Genomic DNA, 16,968 nt, shown 5'->3' with positions numbered 1-16,968 from the left:
GTGTGACTTTACAGGAATCAGCATAAATTAACCAGAACATTAACCTGAGTTACAGCCAAACAAATTGTATAGAGTGTATGCTACGCTTCCTTTACCACACCAGTTTTGGCAACATAGAGTGGTCTGTCTACTCCAACACCACAGCAACCTAAGCTCCCAGAGAGTTGGTTGTAATAGCAGAGCATAGTTATAGCCAACTTTTAGTTTAAGCTGACAGCTGGAACAGAAATAAGGAGGAGAATATTTGTAAGTTTGATTTCAACGGAAGAATGAGACTGCTTTTGAAGTAGTAAGACGGCATGGTTAAAAATGTAATTATAGCTTTTTTTTATCTCCCAGAAATGAATAAAAACTCATCTTGACTTTGATAAAGATAACTTTGTTCTATATCCCACAATCTGAATAAGTTTACAAAGAGAGTATCGTGTTATGAAAATTGAATAATTCTCTTTAAAATAATATTTTAAGAAAATGGTATCTTGCCATGTTGCCCAAGCTTGTCTTGAACTCCGGGGCTCAAGGGATTCTCCCACTTCAGATCCCAAAGTGCTGGGGTTACAGGCATGAATCACTGCATCTGGTCCCTGAATAATTCTTATAAATACCCTAAGAAAAATCTACTTTAAAGGCACTATGTAAATAAAGGTTCCATACCTAAGACTGTGGACTGTAGCTTCTGAACATCACCAGCAAATAACTGGACATACTCCCTGCTGACTATAATGTTCTCTGTAGATTGTCATCTCACTCATTCTCTAACTACCCAAAGGGTGTATTTATCTCAGCTGTCCAGTAGGGTAGCCACTAGCCACATGTGGCTTCTGAGCACTTGAAATGTGACTAGCCCAAATTGATATTTCTAACTTTTAACAATTTTTATTGTCATTTTTATTATTTTTTAATAGAAGAGTGGGTTTTGCTATGTTGCCCAGCTGGATTCTAACTCCTGGGCTCAAGCAATCCTCCTGCATTTGCCTCCCAAGTAGCTGGGACTACAGGCATGTGCCACTGAACCTGGCTTTTTTCCCCTCTGCCAGAGATAGCCCAAATTGAAATGTAAGCTGCAAACACTGTATTTCAAATATTTAGTATGCAAAAAAAGAATGTAAAATATCTCATTAACAATTTTTTAGAATGATTACATGTTGAAATAATATTTTGCATATAGTGAGTTAAATCTACTATTAACATTAATTCCATTTGCCTCTTTTTACTTTTTAAAAATTTCTGCTACTAGAAAATTAAAAATTACATAAGCAGCACATATTATATTTCTATTGGACAGTGTTGTGTTAGATACTAGGGGTTTCCTCATACCAAATCCCAGTCATCCTCATTTCCAATTCTATTGTCATCAAGTATTGACTTGGAAATGATGTACCGCCTATGGAACTGGAACAGTAGCTTAGCTTAGCATTCAGGCATGTGTCTCAGTCAATCAGTGGGCAGAGTTTCACCCATGCAACCTTGCCCCATGTTTCCAAGTGTGCAGCTTACTTGTAAAACTTTGCAGTATTAGTAAATATGCCACCTGCTAATGACAGTAATTGCACTCTATGTAGAATGAAATTAACTGTCAAGATTTTTCTTCAACTTTTGCTGTCTTGTTCAATTTTCTATCATGAGAGAAACATCTGTGGAAAAGGCTATAAAATAATTAGTATTTATACAATAAATCATTATGTATCAGGCCTAGTAAAAAAACAACAGTAACTGTCATAAGATAAATCCAAAGAAACTTAGTAAATATTCTTAACATTTGACTCACTAGGTAGTTTTTGCATAACTTTAATTATATTTTATTTCTAAGCCTAAGAAATCTAACACACAAAGCTATTTCATAGCTTTCAAAGCTATAGGGTATATATGTACCCAATAAGTAGGAAAATAAAATGTTTTAAGAGAGAAATGAATTATAGGTATAGTGTTAATAATTTAACACCTGGTAGTTAGTTAACTAACTTATTTAGCAAATATGTGGAAGACTATGGAATACGAGAACATCCTAAAAGCATTTATCAAATCCATGCATCAGTATCCTACACATAAAGTAGGTTAAAAAAAAAAATAGAGGCACAAGTTATCCTCTCTAAAGAAATTGTCATGTTGTTCCAGTATATATTTGATAGAATATGTCACATCAGAATGAGGTAAAATGTTAGGTATTTTTTCCTCTATGTTTCAGACTTAGAGAATGTTCCTAAAATTAAATTCACAAAAGAGACAATGTATACCTAGTACTGAGGGCCTAGAAAGAATCTTCAAATAAATTAGCTGTAAAAATGAAAACTAGGTGTTTTTACTTAAAGCAAAATCATTTTTTCCCTATGTTCTAAGTGTTCTTATTATAACAAATGGCAATAACTCTCATATATTTCCCCATGCTAAAGATGGTACAAGGACACAGATTGTAAAATCACAAGGGAGGATGGCAGGACTAACCTGATCCTCAAAAAATGCCTTCATTGCTTCATGAAGCCAGCACAGGCACAGGAGAATCACAGAGAAGTGGATCCAATGATTGACATAGTGTGTTTGGAGTCCCTGGTATTACCTGCAACAGGCAAGATTACGCTGCTGCATCTGACAACTCCCACACCTTATAGTGACAAAAGTTTATCACACATGTGACATGCCCATCTTGGGGCCCTGCTCCTAATCCTCCTTACCCAAGGACATGGCTCCATCATCTAGAATGTTGTCAATTGTCACTGAAAAAAGAGGTAAATGAGGAATTGTATGCTGGATCTTTAACGCGCATGTGACATCTGCTCACATTTCATTGGCCAGCCTTGTGACCATACCTAACTTCAAGGGGGTGGAGAAGTACAATCCTGCTGATTGTACAAAGGCAAAGAATCGGTTAAACTGGTAAGTAACGGGGCAAGGAGGGTTACATCAGGAAGATATAGCAATTATAAACTTATATACACCTAACAAAGGAGCCCCCAAAACCATGAGACAAAAACTGACAGAACTGAAAGGAAAAATAGACAATTCCAGAATTATAGTTGGAGACTTCAGTACTTCACTTTCAATGATAAATAGAACTACTAGAAATATGATAAACAAGAAACTAAAAACCTCAAACAACTGTTGTTTCTGGAGAAGACAACATACATTGTAGGAACTTGAAATCAGAATTAATGAATACATCATAAAATGAAGACCTCTTAGCAGATGAAATTAAAAGAAATTTTGAAGAAACTAATAGGACTAAGTTACTTATTTAAAACTCTTAAAGCAAAACAGAAACCAAATGTAGACTAAACTAACTGACAAAGGTAAAATAATCTATCCACCTACATAACATTAAAAGCCTCCAAATCGGCCGGGCGCGGTGGCTCAACCCTGTAATCCCAGCATTTTGGGAGGCCGAGACGGGCGGATCACGAGGTCAGGAGATCGAGACCATCCTGGCTAACATGGTGAAACCCCATCTCTACTAAAAATACAAAAACTAGCCGAGCGAGGTGGCGGGCGCCTGTAGTCCCAGCTACTCGGGAGGCTGAGGCAGGAGAATGGCGTAAACCCGGGAGGCGGAGCTTGCAGTGAGCTGAGATCCGGCCACTGCACTCCAGTCCGGGCGACAGAGCGAGACTCCGCCTCAAAAAAAAAAAAAAAAAAAGCCTCCAAATCAAGAAAACTCCATTGCAGTTAGAAAACAAAACAAAACAAAAACAAACAAAAAAACACAGAGAGATAAGCAAAAGCTCCAGCTGAGATGTAAATGGTATTTACATCCTTTGTATTCTGCTTCAAGAAAACAAAATTATTAGCTCAAAGATGAACTGCAGATGACTTAAAGATTTAAACATGAAAGTTAAAATTACAAACATAATGGAAGAAAGAATAAGGGAGAAACTTTGTGACTTGGGGCATGGGAAAGACTGCAGTCTACAAATCAACAAGAAAAAGATGCAAACCCATTAGAAAATAGGCAATGGATCTAAAGAGGTAATTTTCTAGAAGAGATGCAAAAGGCTAACACACATATGAAGAGACGCCCAGACTCAGTAATCCATGGAAATGTAAATCACAACAAGAATGAAATTATACTTTATACCTATTAGTCTTGGCAGCATTTTGAAGGCTAGATAATGGTAAGCGTTGGCCAGAATACAGGGATCTGCACTGGTGTGGAAGTGAGATTAGCAAAGTCGTTTTGAAGAGCAACTGGTCAAATTAAGTACATGCATGCCTTGAGCCCCATCAGTTCCACTTCTGGATGTGCAACCCAAAGAAAGCACACACAGCTTCATAACCAGGTATGTATAACGGTGTTCTCTGCAGTGCAATTTGTAGTGGGAACAGGACTTGAGGCAAGAGTACTCTATAATGGTTAAAATCAATGGACTTGAAATATACACGAATGAATCTTTAAAAGACTGTCAGTTTAAAAGGTGAAATTGAAAGAGGTAAAGAATCCCCATTTATGTTAAATCAAATATACATGAATCCCAAATGACAGAACACATTCTGGAACATTTACAAACAAACAAAAAATACATATGAAACACTTTAAAATGGTTCCCTACAGTCAGAAGTGTGGAGAAAGGCAGATAGAAATGGGGACAGAAAGGAATAATAAAACCAGAGAAAGATCCAGCACAGGGCAACAGTGATAATGTGCCATGAAGTAAGGAGTTTGATTCATTCAACTTTAACACTTAAGGATTATGACCAAAAAAAATGCTACTGTATAAAGTACAATCTTACTTTGCCATGCAGTTCCACACAATTCCTCTAAGCTTTTAAATCCAACATTTTCATCATTTTAACAAGAGACTGTCAGCAACTTATGAAATTGCTCAGTTAAGTGTACTGTTTTGAGAATCTAATTATATCTGTTTATAAATACACCATGAGGTACAATAAAAGATACTTAAGAAAAGAAAGCCGATTTATCAATTCATGGGGCTATACACTCTCTGGACCTAAAACTAAAAGATGCATAAGAAGAGATGGCACAGCTGCTGCATTGACTGCACAACCATACATGTAGCCACATGAGGTACTGAGGTTGGAAAGGCATTTTTAAGCATTGCAAAATACCCAGCATTTTGCAAGATTGGTCTGGGAACACAATGTGGGATTCTGACAAGCAAAGCTATCTATCTAACATGGTGATAAGTCTTTCCAGCAGTGGGACACGAGGAACTCAGGTGTGTTGACTCACAGTTGGTGCTTTGGCATTGCAGATGCTTCAAGTTTTGCAGCCAAAGAACATAGCTTAAGCAGAGCTAAGATGGCATAGGAGAACGCAGTGGGCGGAGGGTTAGGGACAAAAGATCTGCCCCCTCTGCTCAGACCTGCACAAGTTCTGCAGCTGCCTGGTCTACCTGTGGAAGCCCATGTGACAGGACTAAGAAATCCACCCTGGCCGGGTGCAGTGCCTCATGCCTGTAATCCCAGCACTTTGGGAGGCCAAGGTGGGCGGCTCACCTGAGGTCAGGAGTTTGAGACCAGCCTGCCCAACATGGCAAAACCCCATCTTTACTAAAAATACAAAAAATTAGCTGGACGTGGTGGTGCATACCTGTAATCCCAGCTACTCAGGAGGCTGAGGCAGGAGAATCACTTGAACCTGGGAGGCGGAGGTTGCAGTGAGCCGAGATCACGCCATTGCACTCCTAGCCTGGGCAACAAGAGTGAAACACTGTCTCAAAAAAAAAAAAAAAAAAAAAAAATCTGCCTTCTTTCATTGAGGCATCTACCTTCAATTCTTTGGTAAATCCCATCAGACAACCAAAGAAAAAAGAACAGAAACAAAATTAAGCAAAACAAAAGAAAATCTCTTCCTTTATTTATCCCTTCCTAAGATCTTCCTCAAGTTCAGCCACACCCACTTTCTTGCCTTTGAGTGAATGGCCAGACCCCTGTGTCTTGCCTGCATCAACATTTTCCATCTCTGCAGCATAGGAAATAATTTTTTTCTGTGTTATAAAAATATTGTGCCCAGTTAAAAAATTTTAAAACATGAGAGTTACCCAAGTGTGTCTTAAAACAAGTTTAATGTTCAGAAATCTTTTTTTTTTTTCCTTGAGACAGGGTCTGGCTCTGTCACCCAGGCTAGAGTGCAGTGGTGCGTTCTCAGCTCACTGAAACCTCAACCTCCTGGCTCAAGCAGTTCTCACACCTCAGCCTCACGAGTAGCTGGGACTTACAGGCACATGCCACCACACCTGGCTAATTTTGTTTAGTTTTTGTAGAGAGGGCGTCTCACTATGTTGCCCAAGCTGCTTTCAATATATACGACACATGGACTCAAGTAATCCTCCCGTCTCAGTCTCCCAAAGTGCTGGGATTACAGACGTGAGCCACCGTGCCTGGCTCAGCAATCTTAAAGACATTACAAAGGAGCTATCGACGGAAGAAGTTCAAACCAGAGATTAAAAATAATGTTGGTAATCACTCTGAAAAATAAAATTATATGAGATAAATTCAAAGGATGGAGCCCCCCCAAAAAACACACTTCTTAGTGTTTGTACATTTTCTTAATCCCCATGTAGCATACAAAATACAGAAACAGAGTGTTTCTGTAATATTCCACTATAAATAGTTTTCACATCCTTTAAAGCTTTTTGCTTTACAGACATGAGAGCATAAACGGAGAGGCTATAGTCTTCAAAGAATCAGCGATTTGCACTATTTGTAAGGGGGAGAAAAGTTAAATCCTTACCAATTAGATTTGTTTGCCAGCAAAAACGTTGTCTCTGCAGATGTCAGCAATGACCACCCTATCATCTTTTTTTAGCCTTAGCTGGCAGGAAGGTCAAAACTAAATTCCATCGCCATTTAACTGCTAACCTCAATACATTCAATTCCCTGTTCATTTTGTAGCAAAGGGCCCTGGATTGACCACAGCAGGGTTCATCTTAGGATTCAAGCATGTCTTGGGGGCTAGAAAGGAAAAACCACGAAGAGTGTAGTTCCATGAAGAAGGGACAGAAAGTGTGAGTGTACAAGCTGGTTCAAAGATGATGTGTCAACACAAGAGGGGGGTTTGCATTTAGACTCGTGTCCAGGGGTGTGACCTCTGATCCCACTGACTGACCCTTGAGTTCTAAGGCTGGGGACAATTGATTTTACCATTCATCAATTCCATTGAATTTTGGTGGGGAATACCTCATAGAAAAAGAGGGAAAACTGAATTGAAAGGAACTCCACCTTTATTCTACTGAAAATCAAATGTTTGTGAAAAGCAACTTACGCATAATGTAATGCTGTTATTTTACAAAGTGATTTTTATTTTATTTCATTTCAAGTTTTGGGATACATGTGCAGAAAGTGCAGGTTTGTTACATAGGTATATATGTACCATAGTCGTTTGCTGCACCTATCAACCTGTCTTCTAGGTTATAAGACCCACAGGTATTAGGTAATTGTCCTCATGCTCTCCCTCCCCTTGTCCCCCACCCCCAACAGGCCCTGGTGTGTGATGTTCCCCTCCCTGTGTCCATGTGTTCTCATTGTTCAATTCCAACTTATTAATTAGAACACACGGTGTGTTTGGTTACCTGTTTCTGTGTTAGTTTGCTGAGAATGATGGCTTCCAGCTTCATCCATGTCCCTGCAAAGGACATGAATTCATTCTTTTTTATGGCTGCATAGTATTCCATGGTGTATATGTGCCACATTTTCTTTATCCAGTCTATCATTGATGACATTTGGGTTGGCTCCAAGTCTTTGCTATTGTAAATACTGGTAGTTTGATGGGAATAGCATTGAATCTATTAATTACTTTAGGCAGTATGGCTGTTTTCACGATATTGATTCTTCCTATCCATGAGCATGGAACGTCTCTCCTTTCCTTTGTGTCCTCTCTTATTTCTTGAGCAGTGGTTTGTAGTTCTCCTTGAAGAGGTCCTTCATGTCTCTTGTAAGTTGTATTCCTAGGTATTTTATTCTCTTTGCAGCAATTGTGAATGGGAGTTCACTCATGATTTGGCTGTTTGTCTATTATTGGTGTATAGGAATGCTTGTAGGTTTTGCACATTGATTTTGTATACTGAGAACTTGCTGAAGTTGCTTATCAGCTTAAGGAGATTTTGGGCTGAGATGATGGGGTTTTCTAAATATACAATCATGTCATCTGCAAACAGAGACCATTTGACTTCCTCTCGTCCTATTTGAATACTCTTTATTTCTTTCTCTTGCCTGACTGCTCAGGCCAGAACTTCCAATACCATCTTGAATAAGAGTGGTGAGAGAGGGTATCCTTGTCTTGTGCCGGTTTTCAAAGGGAATGCTTCCAGCTTTTGCCCATTCGGTGTGATGTTGGTTACGAGTTTGTCATAAACAGCTCTTATTATTTTGAGATATGTTCCATCAATACCTAGTTTATTGAGAGTTTTTAGCATCGAGGGATGTTGAATTTTATTGAAGGTCTTTTCTGCATCTATTGAGATAGCCATGTGGTTTTTGTCATTGGTTTTGTTTATGTAATGGATTATGTGTATTGATTTGCATATGTTGAACCAGTCTTGCATACCAGTGATAAAGCTGACTTGATTGTGGTGGATAAACTTTTTGATGTGCTGCTAGATTCAGTTTGCCCGTATTTTATTGAAGATTTTTGCATTGTTGTTTGTCAGGCATATTGGCCTGAAATCTTCTGGTACATTGTGTCTTTGTTCTCACTGGTTTCAAAGAACATCTTTGTTTCTGTCTTCATTTTGTTATTTACCCAGTAGTCATTCAGGAGCAGGCTATTCAATTTCCATGTAGTTGTACAGTGAGTTTTTAGTGAGTTTCTTAATCCTGAGTTCTAATTTGATTGCACTGTGGTCTGAAAGACTATTATGATTTCCATTCTTTTGCATTTGCTGAGGAGTGTTTTACTTCCAATTATGTGATCAATTTTAGAATATGTGTTGTGTGGCACTGAGAAGAATGTATGTTCTGTTGATTGGGGTGGAGAGTTCTGCAGATATCTATCAGGTCCACTTGGTCCAGAGCTGAGTTCAAGTTCTGAATATCCTTGTTAATTTTCTGACTCGTTGATCTGTCTAATATTGACAGTAGGGTGTTAAAGTCTCCTCCTATTATTGTGTGGGAGTCTACATCTCTTTGCAGGTCTCCAAGAACTTGTTTTATGAATCTGGGTGCTCTTGTATTAGGTGCATATATATTTAGGATAGTTAGCTCTTCTTGTTGCATTTATCCCTTTACCATTATGTAATGTCCTTCTTTGTCTTTTTTGATCTGTGTTGGTATAAAGTCTGTTTTATCAGAGACTAGGATTGCAACCCGTGCTCTTTTTTGCTTTCTATTTGCTTGGTAAATATTCCTCCATCCCTTTGTTTTGAGCCTATGTGTGTCTTTGCACATGAGATGGATCTCCCGAATATAGCACACTGATGGGTCTTGACTTTTTATCCAGTTTGCCAGTCTGTGTCTTTTAATTGGGTCATTTAGCCCATTTACATTTAAGGTTAATATTGTTATGTGTGAATTTGATCCTGTCATCATGATGCTAGTTGGTTATTTTGCCCATTAGTTGATGCAGTTTCTTCATCGTGTCATTGGTCTTTATATTTTGGTTTGTTTTTGCAGTGGCTGGCACCAGTTTTTCCTTTCCATTTTTAGTGCTTCCTTAAGGAGCTCTTGTAAGGCAGGCCCAGTGGTGACAAAACCCCTCAGCATTTGCTTGTCTGTAAAGGATTTTATTTCTCCTCCACTTATGAAGCTTAGTTTGGCTGGATATGAAATTTTGGGTTGAAAATTCTTTTCTTTAATAATGTTGGATATTGGCCCCCACTCTCTTCTGGCTTGTAGGGTTTCTGCAGAGAGATCTGCTGTTAGTCTAATGGGCTTCCCTTTGTGGGTAACCTGACCTTTCTCTCTGGCTGCCCTTAACATTTTTTCCTTCATTTCAACCCTGGTGAGTCTGACAACAATGTGTTTTGGGTTGCTCTTCTTGAGGGGTATCTTAGTGGTGTTCTCTGTATTTCCCAAATTTGCATGTTGGCCTGTCTTGCTAGGTTAGGGAAGTTCTCCTGGATAATATCCAGAAGTGTGTTTTCCAACTTGGTTCCATTCTCTCTGTCACTTTCAGGTACACCAATCAATCGTATGTTTGCTCTTTTCATGTAGTCCCATATTTCTTGGAGGCTTTGTTCATTCATTTTCAGTCATTTTTCTCTAATCTTTTCTTCATGCCTTATTTCCGTAAGTTGATCTTCAATCTTTGATATCCTTTCTTCCACTTGATCGATTCCACTATCAATACTTGATATATACTTGACGAAGTTCTTGTGCATTGTTTTTCAGCTCTGTCAAGTCATTTATGTTCCTCTCTAAACTGGTTATTCTAGTTAGCAGTTCCTGTAACCTTTTATCAAGTTTCTTAGCTTCCGTGTGTTGGGTTAGAATATACTCCTTTAGCTCAGATGAGTTTGTTATTACCCACCTTCTGAAGCTGTCATCAGTCTCATTTTCTGTCCATTTGTGTGCCTTTGCTGGAAAGAAGTTGCTATCATTTGGAGGAGAAGAAAAATTATGATTTTCGGAATTTTCAGTGTTTGTGCACTGGTTTTTCCTCATCTTCGTGGATTTATCTACCTTTGATCTTTGAGGCTGATGACCTTTGGATGGGGTTTTTGTGTGGGAGTCCTTTATGTTGACATTGATGTTGTTGCTTTCTGTTTGTTAGTTTTTCTTCTAACAGGCCCTTCTTCTGCAGGTCTGCTACAGTTTGCTGGAGGTCCACTCCAGATCCTATTTGCCTGGGTATCACCAGTGGAGGCTGCAGAGCAGCAAAGATCACTGCCTGCTCCTTCCTCTGGAAGCTTCGTCCCAGAGGGGCACTGGCCAGATGCCAACCAGAGCTCTCCTGTATGAGGTGTCTGTCAACCCCTGTTGGGAGGACTCTCCCAGTCAGGAGGCACGGGGTTCAGGGACCCACTTGAAGAGGCAGTCTGTCCCTTAGCAGAGCTGGTGCACTGTGCTGGGAGAATCCCTCTTGTCAGAATCAGCTGCTCTCTTCAGAGCCAGCAGGCAGGAAGGATTAAATCCACTGAAGCTGCGCCCATAACTGCCCCTTCCCCCAGGTGCTCTGTCCCATGCAGATGGGGGTTATGTCTGTAAGCCCTTGGCTCGGGATGTTACCTTTCCTTCAGAGATGCCCTGTCCAGTGAGGAGGAATCTAGAGAAGCAGTCTGGCCACAGCCACTTTGCTGTGCCCAGCCCAGACCTCCCAGCCTCCTTAGCACTGTCAGGGGAAAACTGCCTACTAAAGCAGGACCCACTGAGCAAGACCACTTGGCACCCTGGCTTCAGCCCCTTTTCCAGGGGACTGAACAGTTCTGTCTCACTGGGGTTCCAGGCGCCACTGGGGTATGAAAAAAATCCTCCTGCAGCTAGCTCAGTGTCTGCCCAAAGAGCCACCCAGTTTTGTGCTTGAAACCCAGGGCCCTGGTGGTGTAGGCATACAAAGGAATCTCCTGATCTGCAGATTGCAAAAACTGTGGGAAAAGTGCAGTAACCCAGCCAGGTAGCACAGTCTCTCATGGCTTCCTTTGGCTCGGGGAAGGAGGTCCTCGGCTCCTTGCACTTCCCAGGTGAAGCAATGCCTCACCCTGCTTCTGTTCACCCTCTGTGCGTTGGACCCATTGCCTAACCAGTACCAATAAGATGAACTGGGTACCTCAGTTGGAAATGCAGAAATTACCCACCTTCTGCATTGGTCTGTCTAGGAGCTAGCTGCAGACCGGAGCTGTTCCTATTCGGCCATCTGGGTCCCTCTCACAAAGTGATTTTTAAGAACATAAAATATTTCAAAATAAATATGATTCTATCTTACAATTTTAGTTTGTAATTAGAATTTTGCAAAGTTTCTAAAAAGTTTCACCACTAAATTTAGGGCACCTTTCAGCTGTCTTGTCTTTTTGTCAAAGAACAGTTATAGAATTGTGTTATCTTAACTGACCTATCATTTTGAAAGCCTCACTGAAAATTAGAATAAGATATTTAAAGTATATACTTTCATCCAAGTTTTGCATTATGCATGATGCTGGGATGAGTGGTTTACAAAATATATTTAAAATATTCCTATCCTATGGATCTTATAACTAGCACTAATAAAACTGAAGTGACTCAGTGCTTTGCCCTTTTATTATCAAATAAATACACCAGATGAAAAAGAAAATAGAATATTTACACCAAGTACTTTCACTAATATAAACATGTTTGTGGTGAAGAGTTAGGATTTACATATTCATATGGGGTTAAGATAGAAACAGAATTGGGAAGATAAGAGATTTCACTTTCATATTTGGTAGTTCAGACATCCTTCTTAAAGAGTTCAATCTACTTTGATAGCAGGGGAAATTTTTGTTTCTGAGGATATTTCGGTGCTCTGAGGTAGAAAAGGAATATGTACAGGATCTCAGACAACTGGAATTCCCATGATCTCCCAGCTGCTGAGGGAAGAATCTCCAGGCCCTCCCAGGGACCCTCAGCCTGGAGCTCCCGACAGCCACTTCTGGGTTGGGTAGAAAGGCTTCAGGAGCAGCAGGGAAGGGAAAGCCATGATGGAGTTTTGTATCCATGCATGTGGGTTCTTTCCTGAAACCTGGAGACCGGAGGCTACCTAACTCAAACAATGTGAGTATTAAAAAACTTCCTGTAGCAATAAGAGCATCAAAAACATAAGATGCATTTTAGGATAAGAGCAAAAAAAAAAAAAAAAAAAAATCATTCAAGGACTCAGAACTTAAGGGTTTTTCCACGTTTTTGAAGGTTGTAAAAAGACAAACTGGACATGAGATGTTCAGTAATTGCTTTGGGAATTCTTTTCTTTGAAATACCATTCTCATTGTTAGCCATGCAAAACAGACTTGGTTCTTGACTATACTTCAAATTTTAAAAAGTTATCTCATTTTGTTTTAATTATTTTAAACACTATTATTTATTATTCCTTAATCAATATATCAATCCATCAAGTTCAGAACATTTATTAATTCAATCTTACTTTTATCTGGACAAGTTTAATTTCATCAAATCTTATATCAGCAAGAGATTTCCTTGTTTGGCCTCTTCGGTGTCCAAATTTACACTTATTTCTAATCACTTGCTCATCATCTTCTATGGGTCTTCGAACATATTTAAAGCGATCTTTGAGGGCTCGTTTCCATAAAAACTGTAAAATAACACAACAGGCCAATTAATCTTCAAGGAGATTGAGATAATCCTATATAAACAATACACCTATACAACAACTATACATACCTATCATCTTTGGGCTTGAAATTATTTTCACATCATAGTAATAGAAATAACATTTATCTATCCTTCCTTTTACCCTCACAGCAATCTTGTGACACTGCTACAGAAATTATAAACCCTAAGTTATAGGTAAGAAGACAAAGTCACAGAAATAGAAATCTTTTTCCAGTGTCGTATGGTTATAGAGTAAATATATCAGTTCTTGAACCTAGATTTTCTAATTCCCAAAAGTGATACTTTCCACTAGACTCTGCTGTCTCCACAACCAACTCCATTTTTCTAGTGGGTTCTAGAAAAGACCTGATAGTGGCTTATGGATTGATACATTTTCTTTAAAAATAATTTTCTGTCACCTTTTGAAATTTGTTTTGGTGAGTACTATTGGCATTCACTCCCTAAGTATCTGCGGCACCTCTACTGTTTCAAACACAAAGACCAAGTCCCCACTCTGGGAGGGAGGAGGGTGTAGGTGGACCTCACTTTCAGTGTAGCAGAGGGATGAGTCATTTTAATATAGAGTGAAAACTATTATAATAGGGGAAGATGCATCATTCATTTACATTGTGTTAGGAGATCATAAAAGCCTTCCTGTAGGAAGTTCTTGAATCTAAACTGAGGCTTAGGTCTTAGGGTCAGGTAACTGTATGAAGGGATGGAGATAGCATCAGGGAATGTCAGTTGGGTGGATGCTCAGACATTCCAGGAGGATGAAGCTGCATGTGCAATGGAATGGAGGGAGAGCTAGTGCCCTTTGGAGAACTACCAAGAGTTGTGCGAGGCTGGAGCACAGAGCTCAAGATGAGGGAATGATAGAGGATGGGGTAAAAAGTAAGGTGGGAGAGAGGAGCCAGCCCAATCATCAAGGGCCATGGTCACCCCATAAGGAGCCTCAATGTAATCCTGAACCAGATCTTAAATCTGTCTCCGTAGACAGGCTATATTAGAACCTCATAGGAACTTTTGCCCTTGGTCTTTCCTCTAAAGCAATGGTTCTCAAAATTTAGCCTGAATCAATTCCTGGAGGACCTGTTAGAGCACAGGTTGCTGAGCCCCACTCTCAGCGTCTCTGATTTTGAGGTCAGGGGTAGGCTGAGAGTGTGTATTTCTTGCAAGCTCCCATGCGATGCTGCTGCTCGAGACTACACAGATGCTGGTTTGGGAGATTGGAATGGAGCCCAGATGTCTGTATTTTTAAAGCTCTATAGAGAATTCATCAGAACAGCCAGGTTAGGAAGTATTCCTAGGCCATGTTGAGTTGGGAGAGTGAATGGTCAGATCTGAGCTCTGGAAGGATCTATCTGGCATGTGGAGTTTTTGTGAGACCAGAGAGATGGACAACACCTAGGAAGCACCCCTGGACTTCTTCCTCAATATGCCAACATCTCTTCTACTGCTGGGCCTTCAGTTTGGGCCTGGAAAGCTTTATCCCTCTTTTCCCACACCTAGCTAGTAAGTAGTTGACCCTTGCTTTGCCTTCAGGTCTCAGCTCAGCCTGTGCTTCATGGAAGCCTCCTCTGGCCTCTGTAACAGCTTGGCGTTGGAGCTCCCCTTTCTTTACTGGCACTTACCACAGTGGTAATCTACCCTCATCTATGTGATACTTTGTCTATTTTTATTTCTACTTCTTTTTTTTCTTTTCTTTTCCTTTGTCTTCCTTCCTTCCTTCCTTCCTTCCCTCCCTCCCTCCCTCCTTCCCTCCCTCCCTCCCTCCCTCCCTCTAGGCTATAAGCACACAAAGAAAGGCTCATGCCTGCTTTGCCCACTACCAAGTCCAGCATAGTGCTTCATGCATTCTGGAAACTATAAATGTTTGATACCTTGTGTCAATACTCTATGAAGCAGGAGATGCAGGTGTCAACAGGACAGACCAGAAGCAAGACTCTGAGTCTTGGCAGTGCTTAGCTGGTAACTAACTCACTACATGAGTGGTGGCCCAACGCTTCTTCTTCTTTTAATTTTTTTTTTTTTTTTTGAGACAGAGTTTCACTCTTGTTGCTCAGGCTGGAGTGCAATGGCACAATCTCGGCTCACTGCAACCTCCACTTCCTGGGCTCAAGCTATTCTCTTGCCTCAGCCTCCTGAGTAGCTGAGATCACAGACATGTGCCACAACGCTCAGCTAATTTTTTGTATTTTTAGTAGAGACGAGGTTTCTCCACGTTGGTCAGGCTGGTCTCGAACTCCCGACCTCAGGTGACCCACCCATCTCGGCCTTCCAAAGTGCTGGGATTACAAGCATGAGCTGCCACACCCGGCTGGCCCAACCCTTCTTGAAGTCAGTGACTTAGGGCTGCTTCTGCTGCTCATCTCCCCTGCAATGTCGTGTGCTTGAATAGATCCCCACAGTAAGTGCAGGGAAGGAAAAAAAAAAAACCCTTGCAGGTATATTGGCCTGTGTTTCCCTCTGAGCCCTGGCCATGAGAGAGAGTGGTAAGTCACTGAGTGGCTTTGGGCATGTTTTGTTTGTTTGTTTGTTTTGTTTTGTTTTGTTTTGTTTTGTTTGAGACGGAGTCTGGCTCTGTTGCCCAGGCTGGAGTGCAGTGGCCGGATCTCAGCTCACTGCAAGCTCCGCCTCCTGGACTTACGGCATTCTTCTGCCTCAGCCTCTGGAGTAGCTGTGACTACAGGCTCCCGCCACCTCGCCTGGCTAGTTTTTTGTATTTTTTTTAGTAGAGACGGGGTTTCAACGTGTTAGCCAGGATGGTCGCGATCTCCTGACCTCGTGATCCGCCCATCTCGGCCTCCCAAAGTGCTGGGATTACAGGCTTGAGCCACCGCGCCCGGCCTGGGCATGTTTTCTAAGCTCTATTTCCTCACAGGTCAATGGGAATGCCACCGAAATAACATTAGCCAAATGTTTGGCACTTAGATTTTGCTATTCCTGGTTATATGGTTTATAAGTCCCAATAAGAGTAATCCCTGAATGCACCATAGCCTAAATTGGGAAGACTGCAGGTCCAAGTAGCTAGCCTGAATATATATTAGCCAAGTAACCTCTCTTAATTTCAGTTTCTTCAACTATAAAACAGAAAAATAAGATCTGTCCTATTAACTGTACTGGCTTTTTGGGTGACTCAAGTGAGTAGCTACTCATTGAATATATCTGCAAACTCAAGCGCTATTTGTAAAGTCCTTCAACAGCCCTAGTAAAGGCAGTGGTTGAGGGCTGGAGTATGGCTGCAGCTGATGAAGCTCCCGGGTATGCATGAGTCAGAGATGCCTTATCACCTCCCACAGGCGTGCTTGTGAGCTTGGACTTTACCATTGCTGTTTTACAACAGAACAGACAAAAAGAACGGCTTGTATTTTTCTTAGCCATGAAATATGAACTAGTGCAAGTACAGTACATTTTTTTTTCCACCTGTTTCCCACAGCTCTGAAGGGTTTCTAAACATGCTGAACCTGGTGGGAGGTATTACAGCAATCAACGACTAGGACATTTTTAAATTGCCAATTTCTTCTTTCTAGGCTCTCCTGTCTCTCTTTATTAACTGTCTGATAGGAACAGAAAAAGGACAAATCAAATACAATCTTCCACATGAGTATTCAATCAATGAGTATTTACTGAGAATCTGCTATACGCCTGACACCGTGAGTTACTTACACAGATGCCTCAGATAGGCAGACTCAGTAGGAAATATTTGTGTTACAGAATAATCATCCCTCTCCTCCACATTTCCAGCTAGAGAGGGTGTAGAAAGTTCTACATGAAGACAGCTCTCCGTCAACCACTCTGAAA

The 16,968-nt window shown here is 40.6% G+C and overlaps 1 protein-coding gene across 6 annotated transcripts in view; it reads right to left on the bottom strand.

Annotated features, from left to right (window-relative positions):
* SAMD3 (sterile alpha motif domain containing 3) overlaps positions 1-16,968 on the bottom strand; it is a 68,232-nt gene that overhangs the window by 17,801 nt on the left and 33,463 nt on the right. For all 6 annotated transcript variants that reach the window (XM_033235490.1, XM_033235489.1, XM_033235485.1 and 3 more), the window contains one exon: positions 12,977-13,144. In XM_033235490.1, the coding sequence (XP_033091381.1) occupies positions 12,977-13,144 (168 nt within the window). The remainder of the gene's footprint in view (positions 1-12,976; positions 13,145-16,968) is intronic.

Source organism: Trachypithecus francoisi, unplaced genomic scaffold, assembly GCF_009764315.1.
Source record: "Trachypithecus francoisi isolate TF-2019V2 unplaced genomic scaffold, Tfra_2.0 Lachesis_group15, whole genome shotgun sequence".
Lineage (NCBI taxonomy): Eukaryota > Metazoa > Chordata > Mammalia > Primates > Cercopithecidae > Trachypithecus > Trachypithecus francoisi.
The sequence above is the reverse complement of the archived record's forward strand: the minus strand, read 5'-3'. Positions and strand labels throughout refer to the sequence as shown.